The following is a 16,998-nucleotide window of genomic DNA, read 5'->3' on the forward strand; positions in this document are numbered from 1 at the left end:
TGTGTGCATGCGTGTGTGTCTATGTAAAATAGAAAAACAAAGGCAAAGAAAAATTATCCTAATAACAGCCTTGGTTACAATTTCCAATTTGAATGGCGGGCGCTTTGTCGCCAAAGGAACAGGAAGATTACAGCAGCACATCTCAATGATAATACTAGATTACACATTCAAGTGTACCACAGTGGTTTGGGTGACTCAACATTCTCAGATCTTGAACTAACCACACAGTGACATTTCATCGAACAAAATCCAATGTGAAGGAAGTGAGGCAATGTGGTTATGTAAGAGAGTCTCCAGACTCAATAGAGGGATGGCTGCACTCGTAAGGCTGAGTAAATGTAATACACAGATGCAGGCAGATGTGGGGGCCAGCGGTTTTTCTACAAATGAGAGCGGAGGTTACTGCGGCATCTGTACGCCATACCTTTGAGCTCAGACTCAAAAGCGTCTGTGCGCCCGTGACCCCGTGCCTCCCCGAACAACCAGCAGTGCCCTCTAATACAAAGCAGGTGGGCCAGCTGAGGTTGAAAGTAGAGCCGGGGTTTTGTTGATCTTTTATTATTTTCCTTGCCATATTTTCTGTCCCATTCTTTTTTCCTGCCGTTTCCTCTCTGTCTCTCTTTGAGTAATCCTGCCATTGTGCTTTGCGTGCAGCATAACCAAGCAGAGAAAATGCAATAAGCACATCAGCTGGGCCCAAATCGAAAAAAGGGGGCACGGGAACGGTTTTTAACGCTCGCAGGAGCAATAGGAAGTCACACGACGGGGACGCTCACATGTGATTTCCGCTGTGTTTGTTAATGGTAATCCCTGAAACAACGTGCGGTACGGGGTCGCAAATTCCAGTCATGCTTTGTGATTTTCCGTTTTCTCTAAATTGAGGTGAGGATTGGATGCGGAGATGGATGAGCCATAAAACGTTGACCCTAAGCCTGTGTCTAGATCATTCAGAATGTACTGTCATACGTCGTTGGTGCTTCTTGTGGCTTGCAGGCAAACATATGCAAAAACTACAAAGGGAAACATGACGCTAGCCAGACATGAATAATGACGGGGAATCATTGAAAGCAACGTCGCAGTGATACTTTTCATCGGCTCAGAATATCAAATAACAATGTAGAAATATGAGTTGAGTTTAGGTCACTGAACACGACTTCTAAGGAACTAGCTGTTTTGTGTGTTCATAACAAACTCGAGGTGAACTTCCTGAGGATCCTTAGTGAGATGATCTCAGCCTTATTGCTTAACACTGGTGAAAAGAACCTGAAGCTATACTCTCTATCCAGGGCTAACGACAGGGGGGGCGGGGGGGTCACATGCAGTATATGTGCCAGTTAAAAAGTGTTGATAAACAGCAATGGCCACAGCTAAACAGGATCATCTGTAACATCAGATGACATCAGGTCAGGATGCTGCTGCCAGGTTTTGGTCTGCCACCCAGATACAGCCTTCCCCCCTCCAGCCAACAGTGGAAAGACTCCATCGTCGATGGAGGCCAAAACACACAGGTGGGATTTATTGTCACTGCACACACTGACCCTGACTAAATATGAGCCCCCTCGGCCAAGTGGGCAATGGAAACAAGTTAATCAGTCCAAGCCTGACACGCAATGACAATAGGGTGGGGGCCATGCCGTGCTACAGTCTTTTCCATTAGAGAATAAGTATGGTATTTGAAAGCAACTTAGACTTTATAATATGTATATGCGATACAGTATTTGTAGCCGGTGTGTTTGATGGGGGGGGGGGTCTGCAGGACTAAGGGGGAGGTGACTATATAGGGGGCCCCGGTGTGTGTCCTTCCTTTTCCATGTGGACTTGTGTGTGAAGCTTTCTGACATGGCGCGCAGTCATGCAGGCCTAAACGGACGGTAGGGTTAGCACAAAAGGCATCAAGCCCCGGAGCCCAAAGAGCAGCAGACACTTGTTATCAAAACACTGATCCCATGGCCCCCGCGGCTGCCATTCAGCCCCCGCCGGCCTGCCGGACTCGATTACCCTCCCCACTGGCAGACTGGAGCACATAAAAAGCATTCCCATCAATGAACTGTTGAACCTTTTCCCGTTGGACGTGTGACCAGACTGGAACCCTTTGACACTGCACTTCTGTTGAGCAAATTCGTAGCCTAAGCACTTTTCTGGTCACTGGGCTCGTTAAGTCCATTAATTCCGGGACACGGCCCTCATTTATGCATGTGGAGGGGCCAGAATGGGAATTTGTTCTGTTGGTAAAACAGCGAATATTTGTTGGGAGCGAAAAGTAAACAGACCAAAAGCACAGGTCCCCTCCCTTGCCTTCCTGACTCTCCTGGCCCACGTCAGAGAGAGCTGAGGTCTCTCTATATGCCATCCACATCTGCTCTCTCTCTCTCTCTCTCTCTCTCTCGCTTCTATTTCTCTACACTTCCTTTGTCTCCTTCACACCAAGTGAAGAAAATGCTCCACTAGCATTCATAAGCCAATAGCAATCTGCTTTTAAAAGACCAATTATATTCAATATCCCCCTTTAGGCAGTAGAACTATTTGTGGATATATACGACCCTGAAAAATATGTCTTTGAACCACTTTCTTGAGCCCTGCATGGGAAGCATCAGTCCAAGCCTGATAAACAGCCCCCAACAGCAATTATCCAATCAGCAAATGTTTTCCCTTTTCATCTGTGGACATTTTGGTCAGCGGGGAGGAAAGCCTTACACTGGAGTAAAAATAATTGCTTCCTCAAAGGGCGATGAATCTCACACCGACTGTGCCATTGCTATACGCCCCCAGCGGGAGGCCAATCCAGACGGACGGAGTGTGTGTGCTGCAGCTCAGTGGAATCACCTTTCTGGCACTCAAAGACATCGCAGCAGTCTCCCGGCCGCCCGCTGGCCTGGCTGAGTAGCACGGCGCGCTGTCCGTTCGGGCACTGGGGCTTGCGGCAGGCACGGAGGTCGCAAGTGCACTGGGGCGGTACAGAGGGGCAGCAGCCGGAAGGGGGGGTGTAACTCGTGGTGAGGACCGAACCCTTGGGACAGGAGGGCACCTGCAGAGCGGGGCACTTCACCCCGGCACACCTCAGCTCCTCTGAAACACACACACAGACACATGGAGCGCACCTTCATGTGAGAATATGCAGAGAAAGTGTGAAAAGGATGGACACAGCTTTGGTGTCTTTTGAAGGCTCATCACTAAAGGCAAAAATATTGTTTTTTCAAGCACTGGTCGATTTTGAGATTTTTTTCTGTTTGCATCTGTTTATTTCTCTATCTGTATATATTACAATCATCTTTAACGGCCATTATGTCAATATCATTTTTTTTTCAATACTCTGAACCAAAACTTAACTAAACTTTCCATAACAATTCTTAGTGGGACGTCATTTTCAGATTTATGGTACATTTTGTTCTTAGAAATATGCTGGAAATGCATTTTACAACCCATATATGGTATTTTTTCATTGATAAAATGAAAAGGCTTTATCCAAAATCTGTTCCGTAAAAAAATATGAATATTCTATGTCGTAAACATGAAATAAAGATTTTACCTCTGGCCTTATCCAACAGCTAGATTTTTTATTTTGAAAAGATGCTTTAATACCTACATTTACATATTTATTTGAATATATAATATAAAAATAACTGTTTTAATGCAAGTTATCAACCGCCAAACTTCCATGATGATATCTTCAAGTCACAATTTTTACCCCGTTCACCTGCTGTGTCTCACCCACATTTTTCCTCCTATGCCATTCTGTAATACCACCTTTGACTGCTCCAGTGTTCTCCTTGAGGAAGGAGTATTTTTTTCCCCCTGTGCTTACACATGTGTGCTAATGTGTATGAGGGCTGCCTCCTTGTAGCGTCAGTTGAGCCACTTTAGAACAGCACTACTCGTGTTACGGTTCTAAAAGCCGAGTTCACACAGTCACCCAACACAAACTTCTGCGCAGTCACCAGATCCCCACTTCAGTCCGTAACAGCTTCACAGTATCCTGTCAGAGAAGTGAGAGCACGCTCTAGACACGACAGGGCTCTCGCCATATCCTGCCCATGGGCCTCTGATCCCACCCAGCCTGGCTCACAATCCAAACAGCCCCTCACGCTCTTAAAACTAGTCATTAATACAGGCCAACCTTCAACAGAGCTTTTCTTCCTGTCACTTTTTAGAATCTCCCCCCATTCACTTAGCATACCACGACGTGTTTATCTATTCATTTGGCCAGAGCCAACATAATAGCTCTGATAACCCCCTTGTTAGGTGGGAAAGAGGTAACTGGAAATATGGGCAAATGGGGGCACATGGGGTGTATTTTGGAGACCGTTCAGGAAAAGAAAAGTGGAGCGCCCCTCTGGGCAGACATTGTACGAGTTGAGAACAGTAGCTACCTTACAAAGATTGGATTACCCCAACCAAAGGGACGTGTTTATTTTGGTTCTCAGTGTCCCTGTAATGTATACAGTGTGCAGGCAGTGAAGAGATTGACTGGGGAGAGGAGACTTATGTCTTCTCCTATAATTGCCAATCACCAAGTCGTTTTCCAGATCCCCTGCTGAAAGCACAGTAAATGCACACTTTGTAGCACTTTGACAGCTGAGTGAGGAAGAGGGAAAAAGCGACATTATAATTAAGTAGGGTTGGATATAATTGATGAGAATGAGTCAAATCTGGAATTTAAATCCTTGCAGACATTTCAAAGGAAAAAATGTGTCAACAACAAGTGCCTCTTAAGAAAGATGAGTTAAGGCGAGGCACTGCAGGTGAACAGGGTACAATGTTACAACTTACAGAAATCATCCTATACATTTTGAACTTTTTTATTTTTACTAGCATAAAAGAAGACCTGTTCTTAAAGCAAAACTAGCTACATGAATCTCAAAATTGGCCAGTACTTGATGCAGTGATTCGCCCTATAAGTGGATTGTGATTGAATTATTAGGAACACTTGACAAAATTCTCGTATGGTTTTTTGAGGAGAGAGGTTAAGGTTATGGTAGTGTTTTCCAGAAGTTTTCTTGATGGTCTTCCCAGACCGGTGCTGGCTCCATACGGGCACATCACGAGTGTCTCAGAGGATGTGTCTCATCCCTGACATTTGGAGACATGTAAGTGGATCCCTCTGGCTTTCGCTACAAGATGGGGGAAAGTGAACTTATGAGCAGTTTGGGGTCCAGAGACTTCTGATCCCCCCCCCCTGATAAGGCCTCTTCTCTGGACCTCTGCATCGTACTGTATAATCTCAGCCATTCCAGCCCCATTAAGTATAAGCCTTTGGTCTGACCTGATGCTTTGCTGGCATTGCGGTTAAATGGCGGTTTGATGCCTTCCTAGCCTAAAATAAATACAGAGCAGAGGGCATGCTAGACTGCGACAGACAGACAGCTACATTTTAGTGGTGGTGGGGGGGGGGGGGGTGACTTTTTTTCTGACAGATGAAATTGAGGATAAGGAAAAACGTTGCATTTTTTCTGGCTCCAGATAAATAGAGCAGGAGTGTGAGGTATCTGTACTGTACATGTTTACTCAAGCAACCTGGGAACAGTGAGCACCGCCACAAAGCTCTCATTGATAAACCTCGTAGCTGAATAGTGTCATAGAAAAGGAGGGGAAAACCCCTGAATTAAGGGAGGCTACAACCCTTTTAACGGTTTTTGGCCTAATTCCTATGCTAGACTTAAATAAACTTCAGTTGGAAGCTCTGATTTGGCGAATGTTTTACTTCCAATAAACTTTAACGCGGTCTGCTGCCGCTCAATTGAAGACTTGGTTTTGCATATGAAAACCTCAAGACTGTTTAAAGCCATAGAAAATAGCCTGGGACAATCTCGCACAGCGTTCTGCCCTGAAGAACACTTTCTGTGTATTGTAAGAGAAGGCTGATTACTCTTTCAGTCGTGATAATAGCTGTGGGTGAGGGTGCGCTGGGAAAAGCAGCTGGCAGACATACCATTGTCATTCAAATGAATACAATTGTATCCATCCGTGGAAATGGTCCAGCCTTTGCAGGTCCAATTAATATAATTTCCTGGCTGGCGCAATTATATAGCACAATAGGCAGACAAAGATGATGGAGAGAGTCAGCAGCAAATGGATTTTTATCCTCCTCTGTTTGTGTTCTAGCTCTGAGCACAAATGGCCGTAATTAGTGAGTCAACAACCACTGAACCAATCTTCGCATCACAATGGTGGCCATACTCCAGCTCGCACAAACACAAAAGGCCTGATTTGGGATGCCTTATAAATCCTCTGCAGATTATAGCAACATGTGCTCTTGTGCGACTGTAAAATAGAGCAAAGAATGGAAAACCTTTGACCCTAATGCACAATCTGGATGTACGGAAATTGCTTCATTACCACAGAATGGCCTCTCTCGCATCTCAGCAGCTCATTGAAGAAAGAATAACACCTCCTCCTATCTAAATGGCTTTTTTTCTGCTCTTCAAGCCCCGGGTACAAGGAGCGCAGTCTTTTCCCCCGAACCCGAGCGGCTCGGCCAGGCAGAGGAGGCTGTGTTGACAGCCTGAGTTTACTCATGGAAAAAGCGCACAATGTGAGTTCTGTTCGCCGACTGACTTTGGAAGCAAGTCAGCGGAGAACAAAGCTGTCTCAGTCCAGCTGCCCTCCGTGGGTTTCTGGTCTGTCCTCAGGTTTTATAAAGTTGCTCCGCAAAGGGACACATCAGGGCTGTCTCTCACGTAAAAAGCTGTGGTGGCCTGGCCCGCTGCCCGCCAGCAGTTACAGCTGAGAAAGTCAGCATTGTTCACTGTGTGTGTGTGTGTGTGTGTGTGTGTGTGTGTGTGTGTGTGTGTGTGTGTGTGCGTCAGCGTGTGTGAGTGTATGTGTGTGTGTGTGTGTGTGTGTGTGTGTGTGTGTGTGTGTGTGTGTGTGCGTCAGCGTGTGTGAGTGTATGTGTGAGGAGCGTGGAGCAGGTCTGGGAGGGGGTCCAGGCCAAAAGGCACAGACAGGGTCACCAAAGAGAAACACTGGGTGGGAAATTCACATGATGGTCAGAAGCTTGAGGTAGTGGGGCGTAGGCATGCAGCAACCAGCAGGCCTGCATCTGCTGCCTGCACGCCTGACTCTCTCACTCCTTTGCTAAATATTTGCAGACGAAAAAACGTGATCTCAGTGTCCTAAGTCACACTGCTGCAGCTGTGAGTGAGCATGTTTGGGTTAGGTAGTGTGAGAAAATTCATAGTTGCGTATAGACTTTAAACGTTTGTGTGTGTGTGTGCACATCAAGTGCACATAGCGTGGCCGCATTCCATTGAAACACACCCTTTCTTCGCCGGGTGAAGGCCAATACGATTAGGCCAATGACAAGAGAGTGTGAGGTATACATCTGGCTAAAGAGCGCATACTCTCAGACAGCAATCAACACTATGCATGGCCTTTCGTTACATCTGGCTCAAAATGCTAATTCAACAATGGGTGAACATACCCTGCTCAATGGAATAGTACATAAAGCACAAAACTAAAAGAGTTGTCAAATGATGAGGACATCCCTCAAAGGACACTATACCTACGAAAATAACTCGGCCCTCATCTGTAGTCCATGGGAGACCTAGGGTGTAGACAGCTGTTGAATAAATAGTGGAAAAGGCTGTTGAGTTATGTATGAATTTTTGGCCATATGGATCTGTTCCCTCTCGGTGAAAGAAGAGTTGACTTAGGCTACAGTTGGGGCTGTCTTTGATTTGTTAATGGTTGGGTCAATGAGCTGAGGTTTTCAGTCGTCATTCAGTGAATGGAATGGAATGATGTGTGTGCATCTTGGTATTCTCCCGCTGGCCCCGATGACGGCTGGCTGGTTTGGTTAGCGGCTGACCATGAGTAGTGAGTGGGATGACAGACAGCAATCCCAACATGCCTTTAGGGGGGGGGGAAGTGCTTTGTTTCAATCGCCACACAAGAGTTTTGTTTCCTCCTTGAAAGAAATCTCCTACCCACACACATACACATACAAATACGCACACGCACACTGGGAAACGAGCATCAACGACAGTGCACAACAACAGCGGCCGTGTAGCTTTCGCAGACGGCGTACACAACAAGCACACAGCGCACTGAGACGTCTCACGCCCCTGCCTGTCTGCCTGCCTGCCTGCCTGCCTGTCTGCCTGCCTGCCAGCCAGCGGCGGTCTGGCCCAGACAGTAATAGCTCTGCCACAAAGGGGGCTGCAGCCAAGCGAAACTAACGGCCCTTTCACACAAGCGCTGAGAGACGGAGGTGGCATACAGTCGGTGGGCAAGTAAGATCTGTGGGAGCGAGGTCAGTTTGTGCTATGACCTCATAGTGGGCACAGTTTCACCCCGTCAGATGAACCGCCTGTGAACTTCCCCATGCCTCAAAGGGACAGCATTTCTCTCTCTCATCATCAATCCACAGGAGCAAATAAGTAAGAAAACCAGGCAGCTTTCAGCATAGCTTGGGTTTTTAAACAGTCATTATTTCTGAGCAGATGTTATTATTAAAGTGATGCCATTTGTATGAATCACCTAAACACATCAAAACTCACAGACTCACTGCTGCTGCTGCTTGTTCCTGTGAGCAACGACAGGGGAATTCCTCTAAAATAGCAGTTGGGGCCTTATCATGAATGAAATATGTAAACCATCCCAGAGTGTAAAATGACCAAACACCAACCCTCCCAACAAGGCCCTGATACACAAATACCTAGACAAAAACGGTTGGCCCCAGAGTGGTGATTTCCTATCTTCCTGCGTCTGCCTTCCCCCTCCCTCCTTCCCTCCCTCCCTCCCTACACTTATCACATCCTCTTTTTTCCCCCCGACATGTGGGTAATACGTCTGGCACACCATGTTGCGTCTGATTGAACCGTTTGCAGCCAAATGACATCAGCGGGGTCGCATACCAAGCCGAGAAGAACCGGATCCCACTGAAGCCACAGAAGGGCACCGTTTGGTGATAGGATGCCAACGGTGGTAGCGCAAAAGGGATGTGGCGTTTAACAGATTCACAGTGAGTCATGGTGGAGGGATGAACTGACAAGACTGCTGAGAGAAAGTGAGAGTCAGAGAGAAAGTGAGAGACCCAAACCATTACCATGTGCTAACATACAAGTAAAAAATAAAACGGGACAAGAATTTGCTTAGCTAACACAGATCCTAATAACAGCCACAGTGGAGTCCCAGCAGCGAGTGAACAAGATCCCATAACCACTACTAGAGTCCCGGTCTGCCTGTTTCGCAGAGGAAGCCCCCGCTCGTGACAGACAAAAGCCAAACTCTGCCTAGACATCTACACAAACAAGATAATCATCACACACAGATACACAGACGCAGACACTCGTGCGCAGATTCCCGCATAAATAGGCTCATCGCACACGCACAATGGTACATCAACACAGGAAAAGGTGGGCATGTGTTCAACGTTTCCACATGCACCCTTAATTACAGACACACATTAACACACATATATACACACACACAACACACACACACACACACACACACACACACACACACACACACACACACACACACACACACACACACACACACACACACACACACACACACACACACACACATCCTGGTCTCTTACCTAATGAGGAGCCAATCAGAAGGGTGGGTGGGTGTGTGTGTGTGTTACAGTGAACACTCATAAGCTGCTGAAAAATGTTGTTTACAGTTTTCACTGGTGTCAGTTTTAAGCTGTCATCCCGTTGGGCTCGGGCTTTCGAGTTGAGGGAATTACAATAAGCATAAGACTAACAGTAGATCTTTCATTGCAAACACTAGACTTCAGTGATGATATGTACACTTCCTGTGGGATTAAGTGAGCAAATGGCTCGAGTGCAAACATTCACACAGCTCCATTGCACAGGTTTCTCCAACAACCTCTGTGTTATTCGCAGACTAAATAAATCTCAGAAAGGTTTCCATGGAACATTGCCAGCCCTAGAATGGTCTATCTGAAGTGTCGATCTTCCTTTGAAATATCAGCAAACCGCAAAGAGAGGGAGCACCTTGAGTGTCAAAGGAGAGCAACATGTGGGTAAAAACACAAGCGGTCACAATCACATGCTGTGAATCTTCTTGCTTCTAACACCAAACTGTTTTTTCAGTAAAGGTTTTGTCTAGATTTCTGTATTTGAAAAAACCTTGTTCAGTAAGATGAGGTTTACCCAACACACGCACAGAGGTTCACTGAGTTCACTCAGTCAGTGGCAGTCCTGTCCAACATTTCAAATGTCGCTCACTGAGGCAGCCACCACTTCGCGCCTGTCTGTCTGCCACACACACACACCTCACAATCCAAATGAGGAAACTCTCCCGTGGCCAATAAGGTTTTTCACTTAGACGTGTCAATCAGGGGAGACTGCTAAAGAGTGAAGGTAACCACACATTCCTGTATTCGCTCACATCATTCATGGGATTCCTTAAGGGCTCTGTCCTTTGCCTGAGGATTCCCAACACTCCATAATTCCATCATCAGTCCCAGCACCTCCCTCTCCTGTATTGGCCTTTTTTGTCTTCCATTTTTGCTAATCAGACCTTCTTTCTTCCACTTTCACCATCTTACATTCTTCTTGTTTTCTTTTAATATCTCCCTTCTCCTCCTCTTGCCGCTATACTTTTCGCACTCTATGCGTGTCATCCTTTTATGTGCTGTGCATTTTGCTATACGCCTTGTTAAGCCTTCACAGGTAGCATCAGACTGATGAATGGTAACTGACTCAATGCAAGTATCCAGGCAAACTGGCACAAAACAGATTTTGTACATACAATAGATTTTGAACCTAGGGTGTCCCTTTTCCCTACAATGAACTGTGCCCAAACTCAAAAAAAAAGTTTTTCTATTGTTCTGCGACAATATGCTTCCTTTTACAATGATGTGCTGGGACATCAGGACTGATGTGTTCCAACCCGAGGTGATTTGTACAAGAGAAGTCAATGTTTACATACTGAGCACGGACCGTTATGCAAAAAGTAACTTTGTAGTCGCAGAATCTATTTCAGACCCACCGAATAAATCCCCTCCATCTCGACACTTAATAAATTGAGCTGAGTGAAGCTACTAGTGCTGGGCTGCTGTACAGAACAGTCAGTTCCAGTTGGGGTGGGGTGGGGGGTCATTTGAAGGTTACCTGCGGCTTCCTGGCACTGGCTGCGGTTGATGTAGGCGAAGTGGTGGTGGCAGCTCTGTGACTCGCACACGCAGCCCTCGGCGGTCAGGTTACAGCCAGAGAACATGCAGGCCGGGTTGGAGGGTCCCACATACTTCTCTCTGTGTCTGTCCCGGTGCTCGTGCCTGCGACCCTCTGAAATTCAGCACACACACACACACACACACACACACACACACACACACACACACACACACACACACACACACACACACACACACACACACACACACACACACACACACACACACACTTACCACTGAGTCACGGACAATGGCATTACTCAAGGGGTGAGCGCGGCACCGCCAGACAAAGCCTTAGCATATGTGTGTCATCACTATAATATGTAAGTAGCATTAGTCACCTAAGATAGCCACATCTGGTATGGATTAGCTCCTGCTCAATGGACTGCATTATTCACCCTTGACTTGGGATTCTGTGCTTGGATGTGTATGTTTAAGTGTGTGGTTTCAATACACATGTGTGTGATGGAAGGAGAGGAAGCTCACCTGACTTGCTGGCCTTGGTGCAGCTTTCTTGGTCCGGGAAGGTGAAGGAGCCCAAGCAGGAGTGACGGGCATCACACACACACTGACCTCCGGCTCTGTCGCAGCCAGTCACCAGAGGACAACGCTCGTCCTCCAGGCCCGCCTCTAGCTGATCAGGGAGCACTGCGGAGGACAGCAGGGAGAACAGAGGACATTTTTAGGATTGGGGAAAGAACATCAACTTCTAACTTAGACAGGTTTTTATTATTTTTAAAGTTGCTACAAGAAACTCTCAGTTATTGTTTATTCTAGCGGCACCTTTGGACAAAAGTGGTACTGTTTTTTACGACACCAGTTGTTATAGTGATAAAAACTATATAAAACAGTGCTCTTTTCAAAGATGGTCACGTTTGCTGTTACAGGTCATTTAAGATCATCAGAGTAAATATAGACATGTATGTTTCATAAACATTTAAAAGTTCCTCTTACGAGGATTAATGGGAGTAAACGGACGCTGGGCAAAGTTACAGAAAAGCGTAATCACATTGCCAAATGTGCCGAAATCTGTAGCAACACATTGCCCTGGCACCACCGTTACTGTAGTGACCAGTGTATTTCTGGGCTGCCATCCCTCCTCCCTCCTCAGCGTGCCACGCTACTTCAGCCATTGAGCCCATTTGTTTGCTTTTGTTCCACAGCATGGGGCCCTCCCAGGGCTTCCATCTCCGCTGGCTGCTGGAACGCCTCTTCTGTACCCAGGGCACTAGCACCATACCCACGTATTGTTCTTTCGCCGGGTGAACCTTACCCCTTTAAGATGGCACCTTGGGCCTTTGCCCAACTTGGACAAAACTTAACGATAGGGAGGAATGTATGAGGCAGCTATGTGTCTCGTTAGCTGAATAAGCACCAGGACCCTGGGATTAAAGTGCCCCAAAATACACATCGCCCCCATGCATAGTGGTCCTTTCACATGCACGCATGAATAAACTCACACGTATACCCCCAAATTAGCCTCCTTCACAGTTGTCCAGGCGCACTAAGAGTGGCAACAGAGTAAACAGGATGAGACAAACTGTAACACTGAGTAACCCCTTCCCAAGCATTTAGCTCCCAGGCCTCAATCACCAGTGTGGAAGCGTGATTGGAGCTTATCATAATACTCTGGCTTTCTTCTCCAAACAGCTACGCACCAGAACAATGCACCAGTGGAACAGGTTCAACTCTCCAACATAAACATGAGCACCTCATAGTATATTTACCTGACTACTGTAGCGACTCAACCTGAAATAAACCCTCTTAAAATGAAAAATCCTTTTCATTCTCAGCGAGGGGTTAGACAAACAATGGGATGACTCAAAGCGACTGCAAAGAAATGGAATTCCATGGCTTCGCTTTTTAAATGCTATAAATCATAATAAAACCCATATGTTGATCCATATTGATTCAAAACAGATATTCCACTGGGGGGAAAAAGGCCCGTCTCTCACTGTAACACATTTTTCCGCCGCCAAGTTTAGTGGGGGTTGTGTGGATGAGTTCCTCGGTAATGGACGATGCTCACAGGCACTGTGTTAAACACAGCCCAATGGAGGTAACACTACCTATAACCTGAGCCAGCCTGTGCCGTTAATAGCTCTCCCAGACATCCAGTGGGGCTGGCAAAAGCACAAGCAGCCTTTTCAATAAACCGCAACTACACTTTCTCTGTGATTTTCTTCACCTTAAAATGATCCTCAACTGCACATTTTTTCCATCGCAAGGCTTTCCTGTGCCTGGGAGGGTATTTTCATTTGAGGTGGTGGTGGCGGTGGCCCTGTCTGTGCGGGGTGCTAAATCTGGCATGTATGGGGTGGGACAGGGAGATTAATTAAAGACCATATGACTGAAAACATTGTCTTCTTAACAAATGCTGTTTGTTGTTGTTTCGTTCTAAACTAGTCTGCTTCGACCTAGCCCCCTTTAACCTGACCCTGGTCTGTTCTGGTCTGGTCTGGTCTCGCTATCTATTATCCAGCCTGGCATGACTCTAGCCAAAGTCAATGGCTTCATCCCAGGGGGGATTCCTCTCTCAGCCACCGAGACTGCTTGTCTTGGCATCCAGGGCCAGGATGGGAAAGCTGACCTCCCGAGGCCCTCTGGCTGATAGCGAGCTAAAAAGGAAGTCTTTGAAACATTAGATAATACCAGAGGAAGGCCGAAGTAGAAGGCATGTGAAAAGAGTGCAGTGGTGGACATAGCGATCCACGTAAGACAGACATTCTGTTACACGGTATGTTAAGTGCCTCCGGAGCAGCTCGGGGGGGGGGGGGACTTGGCGTGGGCAGACAGACGCGAGAACACAATGAGAACATCCAAACAAATCACTTAGCTGCAAAGGGTGAATGATTTCACCCCGACTGACAAACATGATAAGGTGAAGGGTACAGATGCTTTGGCTTTTCCCTCAGGACAGGTGCCTGTGGTGCTGTGGAGACTGCAACTTGAGGCTGCAACATTTCATGCACATTTTTACATATTTGTGTCAGCTAAGCTTCAGTCTTCAAATATCAAATTCTTTTGTGAGAACAAGTGATTTTAATATCCCAGTTTTTTTGGGGGGGGAAGCCACAACCATTTCCTGGGACTCATGCAATTACGCATGGTTATTATAACTTTGGAAAAACAGTTCATTTCCATTTACTTTTCTTACATAACATTTTACAGGTCTGGTAAACACTAGTTTGATGGCTATTGGAACAGTGGGAGACCTAGAGGTTTTAATTGATGGCTACTCCAAAATGTTTTTCAATCCTACCAACAATGATAACTGAGCTATATAATTAAACACATCACATACGGTAGTAACAGATATTGACCACCCAGAAAATCAAAAACTGTGAGCAGAAAAGTAGGGGGGGGATCAGAAAAGCGGAAATATTTACCCCCTACTCCTGATTGCGAGTCTAATCACTTTAAGAGCCTTGTAGCTTGAGGGGGGAAATCTGGGATCAGCCTCCTGCAAAACCTGCCTACTGTGGCCCCTGAAAACACACTGGGAGGTGTTGGTTTACCCCCACCCTAGGACCCTTTGGGAGATTGAGATTGTGTGTGTGTGTGTGTGTGTGTGTGTGTGTGTGTGTGTGCGCGCGCGTGTGTGTGTGTGTGTGTGTGTGTGTGCGTATGCGTCTGATTTAGGGGTCAGCATGCATGCTCCGGGGCCCCCTGGAGCCACAGGACCAGAGGCACGTCTCAATCAAGAGGAGCCATTAGGTCTCCCGCTCCTTCCAAAGCTGTTAATTTGCAGAGGAGAAGATGTCCTCCAGACGCCATGCCTATAACCTAACCTGCACAAGAGGCACAATCATCATCATCAGTAGCAGCAGAAGCAGTGTCTCATGGGAAGGCCTGGGGGCTTGAGAAACCCATTGAAATCCCTTTTGTGGAGCCCTGACTTGAGGCCGGACCACCCCATATAGTGGGATGATGGCAGCAGGGCAGGGTCAGGGTGATCCAGACACCCATTGAGAGCTGCTCACTCTCTCTTACAAGTCCTGCCAAGTCCGTTTCAATCATCTGGCAACAGGCCTGGACACAGTGCAGGTATAAGGGCTGCTGGGGGGGTTATTTGTTCCTCAGGGGAAGGCCATTGCTACTTACTGCTGCATTCACTGTGAGGAATATGACACCTTGACCTAGGCTACACATGTCTTTGAAGCTCAAACAGTGCATAAAAATGAGCACAAACATGGTGGAACAGGCCAGGAATGGAAAATTGTTTGGCACTGTGTAATAACACGATTGTGGCTGAAGATCTGTGCTGGGGACTTTTGCAATCGTAGTGTCAAACCGTTACATCTCTGATGCACACAGTGAAGCCCATAGTGTAATCAATAAATAAAAACAGACAATAAAAAGGCAGCTCCACCAATCACCATTGTTGGTCATGCCATGGCTAATGCAAACCTTTGAGTCATTTTGGTCTCCTCTCAATTCCACTGCCTTAAAAAAGTGTCCCTTTTAGTTGTAGGCTAGAGCGAACAGAACAGAACCTATTGAAGCTCAAGTGTAGCCTATAGTGCCAAGTCACCGCTGCCAAACTTATTGTCATGCCTCCGAGCGGAGAGTGAATGAAGCTTTGAGGAGAGGAGAAGAAAGAGCAGCTGAACATGACTCCTCTCCTGGCAGTCAAGAGCCCCCTCAGACCTGTGGAGCTGCTCCAGGCAGCCAGAGACAAGGTGAACACTGACACAGTCACTACTGCAGTCAGGACTCAGCTGACATCTGAATAGAGATGCCATCAAGTCACTTCAAGGCAGGGGTAGGTTGCCTATATACCAAAATAATTGACACCTATACAGTTCTTTTATTAGGCTGTTTAATAACTAAATTATATCTTAGTATGTCTTAATACTGCCTCAAGTTAGGCTTTATGATTTCATAAATACATTTAAAAAAAAAATGAAAAGTCAAGAAAAAGATTTCACCCACCTTTACAAATTCCAATTTCGGGGATGGTGGCTGCTTCTGTTCTGTTGACAGAGGCGCAGGTCAGCCCCAGTGCGCAGTAGCCGTGCGCCCAGTCCTGTCCGCCGCATGTCTCCCACTCTAGCCGGGTGCACTGGTCGCAGCATCCGCACGGGTCCATGGCCAAGGTCCGGCCACCTTCGCAGCCGTGCGGGGCTTTGACGGGACATGTCCGCAGGTTACACGGCGTGCATTCGTGAGCCGCCGAGAGTGCCCGCACTAGAAAGAGGACATTCAATAACACAACCGGGCAGCACTTGCTGACCATGTTTCAAAAAGTCTAAGTTCCGAAAGTTTTCCCAGAAAAAAAAATGCTCCTTGAGAGTTGTGTCAGATGATAAACCACATGAACTCGCCAGCGATGTAAACTCCAAAGTTGCAAAGTCTCCTTTTAGTAAAGTTTGGTGACGGTTCTTCCCTCAGGCGTAACCTACTACTGCTTAACACTTCAAAGACATTTTTTTTTAAACACCACGAGACTGAAGTGTGCGTATGCGTATTAAGTGGCAGAAATATCCACAGGCAAATTGGTTTCAGTGCGAGCAGGTAGACGCGCGTCTCGAGCGTCTCATCTGATTCAGTACGAGTCGAAAATCCCAGAGAGGCTGTCTGTGTGTATGGTGGGCGTCCACTGAGGTTCTCTGCTGCTGCTGACAGTCGCGCACGAGAACGCAATCTGACTCTTAAATTGACATACAGGCATGTAGAAATTAGCGGTGCACCCCTCCCCCTGACTGACACAGGCGCGGACCAGTCACAGGGAGCAAAAGGAGGGAGGATTTGAACTGATTTATCCCCGCTCTGCGACTCGTCTTTTGTCTTGCGCAATGATGCAACGCTGGATGGTTTGAGTGCAAGTTGCCGTTTCTTCG

At 46.8% G+C, this 16,998-nt stretch overlaps 1 protein-coding gene across 1 annotated transcript in view; it reads right to left on the bottom strand.

Moving 5' to 3' along the window:
* Nucleotides 1-16,740, bottom strand: part of LOC307262135 (cysteine-rich motor neuron 1 protein) — a 35,372-nt gene extending 18,632 nt beyond the window's left edge. The window contains exons 1-4 of the mRNA XM_080042907.1: nucleotides 16,091-16,740; nucleotides 11,642-11,803; nucleotides 11,094-11,267; nucleotides 2,824-3,066 (exon numbers count right to left, since the gene is read on the bottom strand). Of these exons, the coding sequence (XP_079899033.1) occupies nucleotides 2,824-3,066; nucleotides 11,094-11,267; nucleotides 11,642-11,803; nucleotides 16,091-16,394 (883 nt within the window). The 5' untranslated portion in view covers nucleotides 16,395-16,740. The remainder of the gene's footprint in view (nucleotides 1-2,823; nucleotides 3,067-11,093; nucleotides 11,268-11,641; nucleotides 11,804-16,090) is intronic.
* Between the last annotated feature and the right edge of the window lie 258 nt (nucleotides 16,741-16,998).

Source organism: Ammodytes marinus (assembly GCF_949987685.1).
Source record: "Ammodytes marinus genome assembly, chromosome: 15".
Lineage (NCBI taxonomy): Eukaryota > Metazoa > Chordata > Actinopteri > Uranoscopiformes > Ammodytidae > Ammodytes > Ammodytes marinus.